Source organism: Myotis yumanensis, unplaced genomic scaffold, assembly GCF_028538775.1.
Source record: "Myotis yumanensis isolate MYYU_CA2020_CCGP unplaced genomic scaffold, mMyoYum1.0.hap1 SCAF_3, whole genome shotgun sequence".
In the NCBI taxonomy this organism is placed as follows: domain Eukaryota; kingdom Metazoa; phylum Chordata; class Mammalia; order Chiroptera; family Vespertilionidae; genus Myotis; species Myotis yumanensis.
Window position 1 is genome coordinate 115,279,174 of NW_027223754.1, and position 15,830 is coordinate 115,295,003.

Here is a 15,830-nt window from a genome sequence, read left to right on the forward strand (position 1 = left end):
GGGATACATCTCTTAATTCCTCTCCTTTCACTCAGACCCTTCCCACATTCCCTACTCAGGGTAACTGCACATCTGAAAGGCAAAAGGAGTAAGAAAAAAAGATGACTTTCATATATGAATATGACCAAACTGAGAAGAATCAAATTCAAGAAACAGAAGAGGCTGCCACCATTGAGTTTATTCCTACAGATTAAAGGACCCTTCGTAGACATGTTACACACAGCACAGTACTTTTACTTACACAAACACTGAGTAGCTACAATGCACTAGATACCATTAGTATCAAATGGTTAAAGAAAAAAATGATCCCTGGAGCTCTTAAATTATTTGAATAAAAGGAAAGAAAAAGACTGACTTCTAACTCTCCACCTCCAGGAAAGAATCAGGAATGTGCTCTCTCTGCCTCTCAGTTAATCCAAAACCACTGTAACACTCTGAGTTACTGCAGACTTATTCTTATACTATGGAAACAAAACTCCCTTCATCTCCATCTAGGATGCAAAGGCAGCCTTGATAGGATTTCCAATTTACACAGGAAGTCCATATGCCTTTGAAATCCTTTTAAAGTCTAAAACAAAAATCGAACTCTTCTCTTTTTGTTACCTCTCATCACTGTCTTCATTTCTGTCTCCTTTTAGTGTACCTATCTCCTATAGATCAATGTATCACAAAACAAGAGAATTTTAGATTAGAAAGACTTAAAATCATCTCATATTATATTATAGAAATAAAGATGCTAAAACATGGTGATCAAAAGGTATCCCAAATGCCACAGCTACTTCAGTAGAAAAACTGGTACCATATGCTAAAGGCATTGGAGCCCAATGAAAGTGGCTCAAGAGCAGCAATAACATCGCTGCAGGTGTACACTATTGAACCTATAGTCAAAAAGAGCCCTAGCCACTCCTATCTGGCCCCTACCCCTTAATTAAGGGACAAGTTAGCCAATATACGAGATTTAAACAGGTAGTCCACGACAGAATCTCTCAAACCTAGCAGAACACATTAACCAAGGATTTCTCAACCAGTAAACAGTACCAACTGGGAACTATTTAAGCCTTACCTGACAGGTCTCCAAGTCAGATGCAGCAGCCACATACCTCTCTGTACCATTAACGTCTTGCCTCAGTTTCTTGAAATTCCCAACTGGGAAAGAAATATAGCCAGCAAGTACTCCCAAGCCAGTTATGACTCTACAGTTCAACTGTTAGTAACCTTGGGACATCAACATCTATATCCATATACATGCATACACAGAGCAGCCCCCATCTAGGATAAGCTCAACATTACAGGGTAGTGAAAAGGCCCTCTTCACAAAACCTTAAGGGTCCCAGATCTTAACTATAATTTTTATTTTGTTTTTTAATGTAGAAAGCAATTCCCAGTAAGAAAACCTGGAAAGGTTTGAGTGATTCTGCTGAATATACCTGAAAAACAAAGTAGTTACAAAAAATGGAACATGCAATTTAAACATAATACTTACAAATATTTTAACTGTTTTTAAGAATGTTTTAGCACTTCAAAACACAGAGACTCTAGTTCTGATGCAGTTAAACTTTCAACAGGATTGTTTCTGTTCCTTATATGACTATTCATCTCTTGAACATTTGCATTTTCTAGAAGTTCATCAAAGATGTTTACTGAATCATTCAAAATCACTGTACTTAAGAGAAACCCACCAATTAAAACATTTTTTCCAAAACAGAAAAGAAACTAGTTTGTACAAGGTAAGAAATGAAAAGATCCCTTTTTCTTAAGGAATTTGTAATATACTCAAGAAATCCAGACTGATATTTCAAAAAATTAGAACATTTTAATGTTAAACTAACTCTGCTGCTATTATGTGTCAAAATAATTGAAACTGAAATATCAAAATACTATGATAGAACTACTTGACAGTCCCACAGATTCTGTAGACTTTTGAAAAATAATTATAATCCAGTAGACTTTTGAAAAATAATTAAATCTGTTTAGTTACATCCTATAAAACATGATAATGTTTAAGAATTACATAATTATTTTTACAATTTTTACTTTCAGTAATTATACCATTTAGTGAAACATAAAGCAATCTAAAATGATAGCTTAAGAAATTTTTATGCCCTTAGTGATTTTAATGTAGAGACTAAGATACACTTTAAATATGAACTTAGATATTCACCATCTATAAGACTGTTAACAGAGTGTCCTATTTTCCTAATAGTATGTACACTCGTTAGCTGGATATCAGAGTAGTGATACAGTGAGATAGAAAGGCCTGTAGATTTAATTTTAACCACCTAGTGTTCCAGACATTATGACTTACAACAGTTCATGATTTTTTACCTATACAGTTTGTTAATTTTAGCAATTATTTTTTTAGTCTGTTCTCTCTCGTTTTTCAGTCATACAAACAGATCAGTTACATGGACACACACACACACAAACAACTAACCTAAAAAATAATAATAATTGAAAGGACTATCATGCAGAAATGATTTTTATTTATTCCATTCAATACAAAGAAAAAGAATTAGGACTAGTAGGTAAAAGACAAGAGAGAGTTTAATTCAAATACAATGTAATTTTCTATTTTATTCAAACTATAAAAATGTACACTGGACTGCCATGTACATTCTATAAACGACAAAGCACAAGCTAGATTATAATCTTTCAAGAATGCCACCTCTAAACTGGCACAAGGCTGAATTATGTAAACCCCAAAGGTTCCACCTGGGTCAATAACCAATATTAGATTACCACATAAGCCAACTACTATGCAAATGAATTCAATTAAGCCTCCACGGTATTAATCTATGATATGAAATGCTATAGAGCTAATGTATTGAACTTTAGAGGTAAAAGAAATCTCCTAATCCAAACCTTTCAATAGTACAAATAAATAACTCTATTTTAAATAATGTATTATATACAGTTTAATACTTCAATATTTGTAAACAAGAATAATGAATATAAATTTTCCCTTTTCACTATACCTTGAACAAGCCAAAAAAATATATTAAGGAATATTAGCCAATTTTACCCATCAATCTGGTACCCTCAGGAATATATAAGAAATGACTCATTATTTCAAAATCTGGATCTAAAAGCATAATAAATGAATACAATTATTTAATAATTTTAAGTTTAGTATAAATAAATGCTTTTCCCCAAATCAATCATCTGAGATTTGCCATAATAATTTACAATAAAGTGTATCAAATGGTCAAAATATCTGTACCATCCTTATCTTGAAAGAACAAAGTCACTTACAGCTCTTTCATTTATGAATCAATGATGGCATTTTCAAGTCCAAGAACTCCCCTCTGCCCCTCACAAGTGTCCACACACAATTAAGCAGAACAAGAGATGCTCAATTTCTGAGTCAAAATTGCACATTAAGCCGCCAGATGATAAATCATATACCATCCAGAACTGTATGCTCCTATTACTACCTCTCTTAAACACTTTCAAATAGACTGTGGCTAATTTTGAGGTAATTACAGCACATCAAGACTTAGTTTACTAAGTCTACTACCAAATCAACACACTCTTAGGAAAAATTCTGATTAAGAAAAACTTTCAGCAATTGGTTCTCATGATAAAATTATTTTCATGGCACAAAAAAATTAAAGCATAAACTATTATTTCATATACTTAGTATGATCATATTTTCATTCCTAAAAATCTATTCAAAAACTGTTTGCCTAAAGCAAAGGCTATTAGAAAAATATATCTTTAGACTTATGCATTACTTTAAAAGTACTCTTACTATAACATGCTCTGGAAATAAACTGAAATAAATTTTGCTAAGTCTGTGTTAAACCAGTGCTTCTTAACTTTTCAACATCAGGATAATATAAGCTGTGACCAGAGAAAAGTGCCCAAGTTAAATGCCATATCACATACTCATATAACAACTACCTTAATAGAAGATATTTAAAATTTTGCTATTGTTCTTAGGTTAAATGTGCATAAAACAAGTAAACTATAAATCCTTGATTTCTTAAACTAAAATAGAATAAAATGGTTGTGTATACAATTCAACGGAAACACAACATGGGCTCCATATTTTTAATACTTCTAAATACTTTTAAGTCTAATTAGCTATAAGTAAATTAAAATAACTTTTACTTAAAGTTTCACTTGTTGCATTAAAACTTTTTTAAAAATATGAATCATTTTAAAAGTAATCAAAACAAGTTTTTCAAAAAGAGACTTGATTCGCTCAGGATCTACTATGTTCCTGGAATTGTGCTTTTGTTTCTTACAATTTGAGGAAATTCTGAATTTTAATATCTACTGAACTTTGTTCAAATATGTTTACATTGTGGTCAGGAGATATATTTAAGTATGCATTTTTTCATAGATAATAAAAATGACATTATTCTAGTTTACTTTGAATGTCAAAATATTTATGGCTTAATTTATATATATTTTGGAAAAACAGTAGTTTGATATATTTTCAAGGATAATAATCTGGACTAGAAGTTGAAAAAAAGAAAATGAAACTTTATAACAAAATTATCAATAGGTTATACCTATAATAGACAAGAAGCACTAATGATAAATTAAATCATCACTAAGGTAAACTTTATGACCTTTTTTATTCTACAACAATAAAGTAGAAATTTTATAACCTTTCCTAGGCCTTGGAAAAAATAGCATTTGTGGGTAAAAAGTAATGGAAGACATGGGGGGGGGGGGGGGTAAAATGGTTTCCTGAAAGTCAGTCAGACTTAATTTTTTCTTTGCTCATCTCCAGAGAGTGTTAAGCCATTAACTAAAAGAATTGTGAAGAAATAATAAGTGCAAAACAATTCATCATTCCAGTATTTTGGGAAAATGTTTTAGCTTAGTTGATTCTCATTTTAATGAAGAACAATTTTTAAATAACATGTATAAAAATTTTAGGAATTTATTTAATATGATATACTGACTTACTTCCAATGGTTCCAGACAGTAATTACTCTCATGAATAGGAAGTAAAAGGACCATTTTAACATTAGAACTATGTAGAAAAATAAGTAGTTTCTCACCTAATTTAATTTTTAAATTAATTAATTTCATCCCAAATTTAGGTTACAATACCCCCAGGGGCCAATGAGACACCTACCTACACACAATACCTATTAAAACACTTAAATACCACAGCACTATAAATTTTTAAAACTAAACATTTTCAAGACCTAATGTCTTTGACATTTTTAACTCCCCCAATATTTATAAAGCCTATTTTTTAATGGCAAGCTTGAACAAGTCTGATCAAAGATACGAACAAAATGTTAATTTCTGAAACAAGGGAAGATATATTGTTATGCCAAAATAAACTGGTACTTAATTACAAAAGCCAACTAACTGGCATATGGATACCATTATTGTGGGTGCTTTATATACACTGCTCAGAAATCTGGACAATCTCTAAGAAATTTTAGATGTATAGCTGACGTGGAGATTATGCTCATGTACACAATGTGAACACACCTCAATGGAAGAAAAATCATAGTAGTATATTACTTACAAGTAAAACCTTTAGGCTATCAGGAATATTCAATTCTGACACTGCTCTCTAGAGAAGGGAAAATGTTTACAAATTTAACTAAACCTGAGGGTAGAAGAAAAGGTAAGGGGACAAGTGAGGGGAAAGGGGCTGAAAAGAAGAGGGAAATGAGTGGAGAGAAAGCGTGGGAGAGAAAGGTAGGGGAAGGAGGCATTGATAAAACCCTTGGCAGCACAAGGTTATTTAGCCTGAGTACATTTGATATTTTACATGCTAAACCAGATACTCTGTTCCATAAAGTTATCATTACCTTCCCTCATTCTTCCCCAAAAGGTCCTTGATTCCTTATCAGTATAAAAACCAATGATTTCTCTTAATAATTTGGTTAAGCCCTGGAGGCAGTACTAATTCCAGGCTGATCCAGCTAGATAGTTGGGCTTCATTAAGTGTGCATTTATTTCATTCTGTTTCTGTTTTTGAAACATTCAAGACCAAGTGATGATTGTCCAGTACAGGTTCTAGAAACATAATCTGTGTGGGGAGCTCAAACATTTATTTCACAGACACAAGATAACCTGCTCAGCACTTACGATAAATTCAATATAATTTTGCATACCTTACTTTTCTAAGATACACTGCAGTAGAGATGGGTGATATTAATTATCTAAGAAATTTTTATTTTTATTATAATAAATGCTTATATCACGGACTAGAAGGCAAACTTTGAATGAATTATTAAGATAAAACAGAGAACTTCAAAAAAAAAAATAGAGTTCTCAAAGGGTCACTATGAACCATGCCTCAGAACCCCTAGGGTCACTATGAACCATGCCTCAGAACCCCTAAGTGCATTTGTTCAAATTATTCTATCATTATAGGTAAATTTGAGAGAAAATGACTGAGAAATATTGTTTTGCCTACCTCAGTGACCCCTAATACATTCTTTCCTACTATTTATTTTCTACTATTGTTTATAATACTTTACCCAATTAAAAATTATTATTACAGCCTTGGCCAAGTGGCTCAGCTGGGTGGAACATTGTCCCATACATCAAAAGGTTCCCAGGTTCCATTTCCAGTCACGGCACATACCCAGGCTGCGGCACATATGGGAGGCAACTGATGGATGTTTCTCTTTTTTTCTCTCAAATCAATATATTTTTTAAAAAAAGAACACCATATCTTCGAGTAAGGATTAAAAAGAATTACTGTTAGACTTATAATCAAACATCTGAAAGGTAAGAAGTACATCTAAACTTATATTTTGAATTACATAGAATAAGCTATTCTTTAGAAATTTAATACAAAAGGATTGTGAGGCACACATACTCATCAATATTTTATTTCTTATGCTCTTACAGAAGTTTTTGAGTGAAATAGCACTGACTTTTTAAAAAGGGAAATACTGAGGTTCAAATAGATATTTTTCCTAAATAACCATTTTCTTCAAGTTTATTTCTGTGCTATTAAACAAGCTTAAATATTCTTTTTTCATATTTAAATTTCACTTTTAATTTTTCAACTCTGTTACTAAAGTCTAGAACATAAAACTTATAATGTGTTCAAATGTGAATCATTCAAGTATACAATTTCAGTTCTGATAAACTAACAGCAAATGGTGCTTACAGATTTAATATCTGAAACTCACTGGAAAGTTACCCAACTTACCTGGTGCTAATCCAGCAGCAGCAGGACTTCCCATGGATGGGTGAGAGAAAACTTGAGAGAAGGCAGACATATTTGACTGGGACACATTACTCAGCCTGGAGGTTGATCCTCCTTTAGGAATAAACTCGCTTGCAGTAGGATTTGGTGTCTATTTAAAAATCAAATATAGTAAGTTAACATACTTTAAGCCCAAAAAAGACATTGAATCTACTAGGCATTATTCCACAGGGTTTTCATTTACTCAGTAGAATATTTTACTGAAAAGATTTACAGTGCTTTTTAGTTTTCATATTTTGGGGTGGTATAAATAAATTCCAAGGGAGTTTTTTAATCAATTTTCTGAATTTTAATTTCATTTGCAGAGTTTAACCTCAGAAACATGCAAAATTTGCCTTTATTGTCAAATATGCATCATTACCAAACTATCCTAAGACATTTTAGAGAACTGGGAAGTTGAGACTACCTCAAAACTGAGCAACAAGTTTCAAATTTAATATCTTTAAACCACTTCTACCAGTATAAAGGTCAAAACTGCCTTTATTCCAAAATTAATCACTTCCTTTACTATAAGCATTTAAGACATTTTCTCAATAATATGGTACCATATATTTAAGTAACAGAGTAAAGACGAGAAAAACACTTATAAGCAAGGCATACATGGAAAAAAATAAAATAGAAGAAAAACGCAATAGAGGCCCCAATGCCTGCAAAGTATCACATGTAACTTAAATTATATTAAAAATATTTTGCCAGCCCTAACCGGTTTGGCTCAGTGGATAGAGCATCAGCCTGCGGACTCAAGGGTCCCAGGTTCGATTCCGGTCAAGGGCATGTACCTTGGTTGCAGGCACATGCCCAGTAGGGAGTGTGCAGGAGGCAGCTGATCGATGTTTCTCTCTCATCGATGTTTCTAACTTTATCCCTCTCCCTTCCTCTCTGTGAAAAACCAATACAATATATTAAAAAATATATATTTTGCCATACGATTACATTAAAAAATTTCTTCATCAATGTAGTAAGTCACATTTTATATATTCAAGTGGCATGGTACTTTTGGCTTTAAGAACTACTAAAACAGCTCTGGCTGGGTGGCTCAGTTGGTTGGAGCATCGTCCTGTATACCAAAAGGTTGTGGGTTCAATTCCCGGTCAGGGCACATACCTAGGCTGTGGTTTCAATCCCCAGTGGGAGTCAGTACCAGAGGCAAACAATCGATGTCTCCCTCTCACATTGATATCTCTCTCTCTCTCTCTCTCAAAATCAATAAACACATATCCTCGGGTGAGGAGGTAAAAAAAAAAAGGGAACTACTAGAACCTGAGACTGTATTTTGAATTCATAAATGTCTATATTTTTGTCCATGTGAAACAAATGAATATCCTAAATATTTTTCTGAATATTTTATTTTAAATATTTTAATAAATATTTTATTTTATTAAATTGTGGTTTTCTTGCTAATCCTCACCCGAGGATATTTTTTCCATTGATTTTTTTTTAAGAAAGAGTGAAAGGGAGAAAGGGAAGGGGTCAGAGAGAGAAACACAATGATGTGAGAGACACATTGACTGGTTGCCTTCTGCATACACCAACTGGGGTAGGGATGGAACCTGCAACCCAGGTACTCACCCTTGACCATGAACCTGAGAGGACTGATGCTCTAACCACTGAGCACACCAGCCAGTAAATTCAACATGCTTGAGTGTAATAAAGATTCAATGACCATTAACATGAGTGATATCATTTGAATTCAACTTCCAATAGGGTCAACCAAAGAAATAATTCAGTATGTTCATACTTTAGCCCATATTTTATGTATACATATAAACTAAGTCTAAATTTGAAAGATAAGTCAACAGGCTACCCTAATTTTAAACTCTAAAACAAATGATATTTTATCAGGTGCATGCCAGGAAAAATTAAACACAAAGTGATAAAATATAGAGGAAATGTTAATCCGAGATTGAGAAATATGTAATCCTCATCCCCCCCCCCCTCACACACACACACACACACACACACACACACACACACACACAAATACACACACACACAGCAAAATCTTCAAAATTCTAAAGTTTTCCAAAATCATGGCATGTTCTTTAAAAGTATGATCAATTCCATCGCTTCTCGGCCTTTTGGCTAAGATCAAGTGTAAAAGTATGATCAATTCCTTAATTTCTGGAGTAGAAAATAAGCCAACACACTTTACTGATGTGTTAATCCCTAGTTATAAGGAAAAATGGCTACTAAAAGGATCGCTTTGGAGCTAAATCTATGTGTACTAGTTAATCTTAAACCTATTTTAAAAGATGGAGTCAAGATAAAAGCAATCAGATACCTTACTAAAAGAGTTCAAAATGTCTATGAAATATGGAAACTTCAGGACTACAAGATTACTAAGAAAAGCAAATTTAGTAAGCAAAGAAAATTACTAAGCAAAGAAAATTATATATGCATACAAAACTTTTTAGTAGCATGTTCCTGAGAAATAGGTATTACCCAATTTTCACTTCACATATATCTTACATTTACTATGAATAACAGTATATCTGATTTCAAAGATGAGTTTTTCTATATTATATCTTTTAAAATTAATTTGAAAGTCTACTTTTGAGGAATCCTATAAACGAGAAATAGGTGATGAAAGTCTATTCTGCCTTTGCCAAACAAATCATCATAAAATGTCATTCTAACCAAGTATAAAGGACCTCAAAATTTATTAAAATATCCCATCAGCAGATGAGTGGATTAGAAAACTGTGATACATCTACACAACAGAATACTACGTTGCTATAAAAAAGAAGGAATTCTTACCATTTGCAACAGCATGGATGGAACTGGAGAGCATTATGTTAAGCGAAATAAGCCAGTCAGAGAAAGATAAATATCACATGATCTCACGCATTTGTGGAATATAATGAACAACATAAACTGATGAACAAAAACAGAACCAGACAGAAGCATCGAACAGATTGTCCAAACTATGAGGGAAGGTGGGGGGTGAGGGGGTAAGAGATGAACCAAAGGACTATGTATGCATGCATATGAGCATAACCAATGGACACAAGACAGTAGGGGGGTGGGGGGGGGGGGGGGTGATGGCATGTGCTCGGGGGTGGAAGCGGCCAGGGAGAGGTCAATGGGGGAAAAAGGAGACTCATGTAATACTTTAAACAATAAAGAATTTAAATGAAAAATTTATTAAAGTAAGTTATTAAAAATAATATAACTGAAAATTTACACACTAAACTGCAACTTCTGGATACCCAACAATCACAGATGCAAAAAACCTACCCAAAGGTAAATTTTAATTAAGAAGTAAAAAAAAGAGCCTAAAATCCTCCCTCCTTTGTTTAAAATGGCTAGGCATTTCCCTTTGGTGGTTTGAAAGGTTTCTTTTTATTCAACTCTTGAGTATTTGACTAAAGAGATTTAAAGAGCAGAAAAATAAATTATACAGAATTTAGATACAGCACACACAAAAAAACAAAATCTAGGAAGAGAGTAAAGCTACTATTACTAACAGATAATACAAATTCCTACAGCCTGATTAGAGAACCAGAAATATTTAATGTAATAATAAGTATAATAATGAATACTTTTTCATAATAAAATTAGTTATAATAACTATAATAAAAAATGTACTCTTAAAACTGCTTTAATATTACTGTTTCAGAAAATAAATAAGTGTTTTATAAAGCACAACAGCATGGGCACATACCTTTAACATGTTAAGAAAAATATTTTGTTAACAGACAAGGCAAAACTGGTGAATAAAATCAATCACAATAAAATGAATTATCTATTTATCAGAAAATAAACAATTTATCTCAGCTAAAGGAGGTGAAGCTTGTATCTTGAAGACTCAAACTTACTTGGGTTATATAAATTATTTGCCTGACATCAACAACACTAAAGAGAATGAAATGAATTGGGAAAGAAATAGTGAAAAAGAAGATCAAAGTTTTATTATTCCTGCCTTATGATTTAGAATAATACCTTCATAACTACCTAGGTATGTTCTTATAATATTAAATTTGCATTTTTAATACAAAGATAATTACGTTTTTCCGTGTATAAGATGCCCCCATGTATAAGACGCCCCCCACTTTTCCAACTCAAAATTAAGAAATCAATATTTTAAACATTTTTCTGGTTTTCCTCTTAAGGCCTTCTTCTTTTTTGGCATCTTAAGGAGTTGTTCTTCCTGTTTTCTCCACTGTCTGATCATACACTCAGTGGGAAGAGGTCCAAACTGTCTCTCTGCAGCTCTATTTCCATGCTCTTTTGCATAGCTGTTTACACTCAGTTTGAATTTTGCAGAGTAAAATTACTGGTATTTATCTTTTTATTTTTTGATATCTTTAAAGGCTCAGAACGCTTGGTGCCTGTTGCATCTGCGCACTCTCCACCTCCACCACCAATTACGGCATCAGCTGATTTCAGTAACAATAAGGCTCGTGATTGGAGGAAGCCTATTTGACAAGGTATGGGTAGCTATGCACCTGTGCAGCTCCCTCCTTGGCTGAATTCCGTGTATAAGATGCCCCTCAATTTTCAGTCTAACGATTTTAGAAAAAAATAGCATCTTATACACGGAAAAATATGGTATATTTCTGCTACAGTGTCTACTTCTATTCTGATTTCTATCCATATTTTAAACCCTAATTTTTATTTATATCTTAAACAGCTATAAATGCATTTTTAAAAAATCAATCTTATTCAAGTTAAGTAGCAGACATTCATTTTGTGAGAATTTATCAATAAAAATAGAATTTGGGGTTCTCATATACTTAAATTTATACTGCATCTTTCATGCCAAAAGCAACCAAGTGCTTTTTATATACAGTGGAGACTTGACTTCCGAGTTTAATTCGTTCCGAGACGGAGCTCCTCGTTAAGGAGCTCGTTAACTCAAATTACTCTATCAACTCAATGCAAAAAATCAGCCGAGAGGCAGCTGGTATCTCAAAAAACTCGTTAGTCGGGACACTCGTAAGTCAAGGCCCCACTGTAGTGAGTTCTCCAAACTGGCATCATCCCTCAACATTTGAATGGCACCTGTCCTCGCTAGACAGAAATATACTAAATCAAGAGCCCTGACCGTCAGCTTCAAAAGTACAGTTATAATTTTATCATTACATTTTATATGAAATAACTAGTGGCCCAGTGCACGAAATTCATGCACATTAAAAGGGAATTAGAGGAAATATTTTAATATTGCTATTTGCCCTTTCTCTATAATAGAAGTGTCAGAGATGAAAGAAAATTAGATATATATGAAAATCTCCCTCCTGTCAGAGTCTGGGGTACACTGCAGGACCTAGAGTCAAGTCCCCGCCCACCACCCGCATGCGCTTTGAAAACACAGGAGACCCAGACCCAGCCAGCCCCACCCCTGTCAAGCCCCTCCGGGCAGGGGGTACAGTCTCAGGTCCCCCATCAAGCCCTGCTGGGCGGGGGGCAAAGCCACAGGTCCCCTGGCCCAGCGCCAGGGTGGGGGGGCATGGCCTGAGGTCCCCCAGCCTGGCGCTGGGGCGGGGGACACGGCCTGAGGTCCCCCATCAAGCCCTGCCAGGTGAGGGGCACAGCTTGAGATCCCAAATCAAGCCCTGCCAGGTGAGGGGCGCGGCCTGAGGTCCTCGTCAAGCCCTACAGGGAAGAGGGTACAGCCTGAGGTCCCTCGTCCCGGCCAGGCACCATGTAGCCTCAGGTCCCTGCTGTTCCGTCGTGATGTTATGGCATCCTGGCTAATTTGCATATTCCTCTATTATACAGATAGATAATATTTCAATCCACACATCCTATCCAACCAAAATGGTACCGTATTTGCCATCTACAAATGACCAATAAAGGCTTATTTACAAATGAAGATATTTTCTGATGTGGTTTCTAACTCAATTTTATGACTGCTTACTATCATTTGATTTGCTGCTTTTAAAGTAACAGTATTTAATACTCTGCTGGATTCCACTACAAACAGAATACTTATTTAAGTCCACAAAAAACTATCCCATAAATTAAGAAACTAATGTAATTAGTGCGACAAAATAAAAAATGCAGGTATTAAATATTTTTTTAATTAGGTAGAAAGAACAGGAAGAGGTATATACTAAATGAAAACAGAACATAAAATATTATGTAGTATTTTATTACAAATACATAAAAAAGCATAAGAAAAAGACTGTCTTAAGATAATGTGATGAATGATTGAGAAACCACTATATTCCTAAATACTGGTCATGTTTCTTTTTAATCACATAATTAATAAACCATAAAATATCTTTCATGGTACAGCTCCTTATAATGAGCTCTACCTATCTTGCTTTACCTATTTTAATGATTCAGTTGTTATCAGTAATCTTTCCACTCTCTGAATGAAACATGACCTGGTGACTTATTCTTACAGCTTTATCTGTATATATAAAAGCCTAAGCAACTGGCCAACCGGCCAGCAGCTATGACGCGCACTGACCACCAGGGAGCAGTTGCTCAATGCAGGAGCTGCCAAGCTAAGGTCACTTGGCAGCAGCAATTCTCGGGTGACGCACCCGGAAGCAGAGAGGCGGGAGCCTGATTCCAGGGCGCATCACCCAAGAACCGCCCTCTTGCAATCCAGGACCCCTCGGGGGATGTCAGAGAGCCAGTTTCAGCCTGATACCCCCAGGCCAGGCTGAGGGACCCGAGCGGTGAGCCAGGCCTCTAGTTTAGATATAATTAACATATAATAAGCTGCACATATTTAAAATATAAACTTGGATAACTCTTGAAATAGGTAGGCAAAATGAATCCATTACCCAAATCAAGATATCTGTTTTGCCCAAAAAGTTTCCATAAGCCTCTTTTAAATCCCTCCCTTTCATTTCTCTCTGCACCACTACTTTGGTCACCATGTAACCACTGATCGATCCAGTTTTCTGTCACTATAGCTTAGTCTGCATTGTTCTAGAGTTTAATACAAATGAGTCCTACATGCATATGTACATGCTGATTTTTTTAACTAGCTTCTTTAACTTGGCATCATTAATATTCATCCATGTCATTGTCTCTATATTTCATTTGGGGCTTTTTTTACTGATTAATATTCAATAATATCAAAATACCACAGTTGTTTATCCTTTCAGTCAATGGACAAATTTTTTTTTCTGGTTTTTGGCTATTACAAACAAAGATGCAATGAACATTCATGTCTTTATATGAACATGTTTCACTACTTTTGGGTAAATACCTACCACTGAATGGCTTGGGCATATGGTATGTGTATACATAACCTTTTTAAAGTTGGTCAGCTGTTTTCCAAAGTAGTTGTACTAATATGTGCACTAGCACTGTATAAAGAGCTCAAGTTGCTCTATGTACTCAGGAACATGAGCTTTGGACAAACATCTACATTTTAGAAATCTTATTGTGTAGTGATATCTCAATGTGGTTTTAATTTTCATTTCCCAAATTACTTATATGCCATTCTACATCTTCTTTGGTAAAACATCTGTTTACATTTTTAACCAATATATATTATTGGGTATGTTTTCTATTAAGGAATTTTGACATTTCTGGATAAAAGTCCTTTCTCAGATATGTGATATACAAATATTTTCTCCAGGTTTCTATCTTTTCATCCTCTTAACAGTTACCTTTCAAAGAACAAAGATTCTTAAATTTTGATGAAGTCCAGTTTATTGAATTCTTCATTCGTGAGTCATGTATTTGGTGTTGTATCAAAGAAATATTGCCTAACCAAAGGTCACAGATACTTTCTCCTGGGTTTTTTGTTTGTTTGTTTGTTTGATTTTTAAGGATAGTTTATTGATTTTAGAGAGAGGAAGGGAGAGGAAGAGACAGAAACTTGATGTGAGAGCACATGGATCAGTTGTCTCCCGCAACCTGGGCATGCGCCCTGACTGGGAGTTGAACCATGACCTCCTGGTTCGTAAGTCGATGCTCAACCCCTGAGCCACACAAGACATGGGCTATTATGGAAAATGTTAAACTTTGATAAAAGTGGAGAGTATAATAATCCCACCACTCAGCTTCAATGATCAATATTTACTAGTCTTATTTTTTAAAAAATATTTGTATTGATTTTTTAGAGAAATGAAGGGACGAGAGAAACATTGTTTAGCTGCCTCCGGCACCCTCCCCCCCGACCCCCATCCCCCGGACCCCGCAGATCAAGTACACAACCCAGGCATGTGTCCTGACCAGGAATTGAACCCCCAAACCTTTTGATGAATGGGACAACCCCCAACAACTGAGCCTCACCTCTTTTTGTGCAGTATTCATCTGGTTTTGCAATCATAGTAATGCTGAAATCATAGAATGAGTTAAGAAGTATTCCTTCCATTTCAAGTTTTTGAAAAAGTTTGAATAGAATTCATACTACTATTTCTTCCTTAAATATGTGGTAGAATTCACAGTGAAGTCATCTGGGCCTCTTTTGTGGGAAGGTTTTTAACTCTAAATTCAATTTGATTAAAATATTTAGTGTTAACCATGCTATTCCTTTTTTAAAAAATATATTTATATTGATTTCAGAGAGGAAGAGAGAGGGAGAGATAGAAACTCAATGATGACAGAGAATCACTGATTGGCTGCCTCCTGCATGCCTCCTACTGGAGATCAAACCAGCAAGCTGGGCATGTGTCCTTGACCTTAACTGAACCCGGGACCCTTCAGTCAGCAG

General features: G+C 34.6%; 1 protein-coding gene across 5 annotated transcripts in view; it reads right to left on the reverse strand.

Annotated features, from left to right (window-relative positions):
* PAN3 (poly(A) specific ribonuclease subunit PAN3) overlaps positions 1–15,830 on the reverse strand; it is a 172,620-nt gene that overhangs the window by 89,224 nt on the left and 67,566 nt on the right. For all 5 annotated transcript variants that reach the window (XM_070409408.1, XM_070409407.1, XM_070409406.1 and 2 more), the window contains one exon: positions 7,148–7,295. In XM_070409408.1, the coding sequence (XP_070265509.1) occupies positions 7,148–7,295 (148 nt within the window). The remainder of the gene's footprint in view (positions 1–7,147; positions 7,296–15,830) is intronic.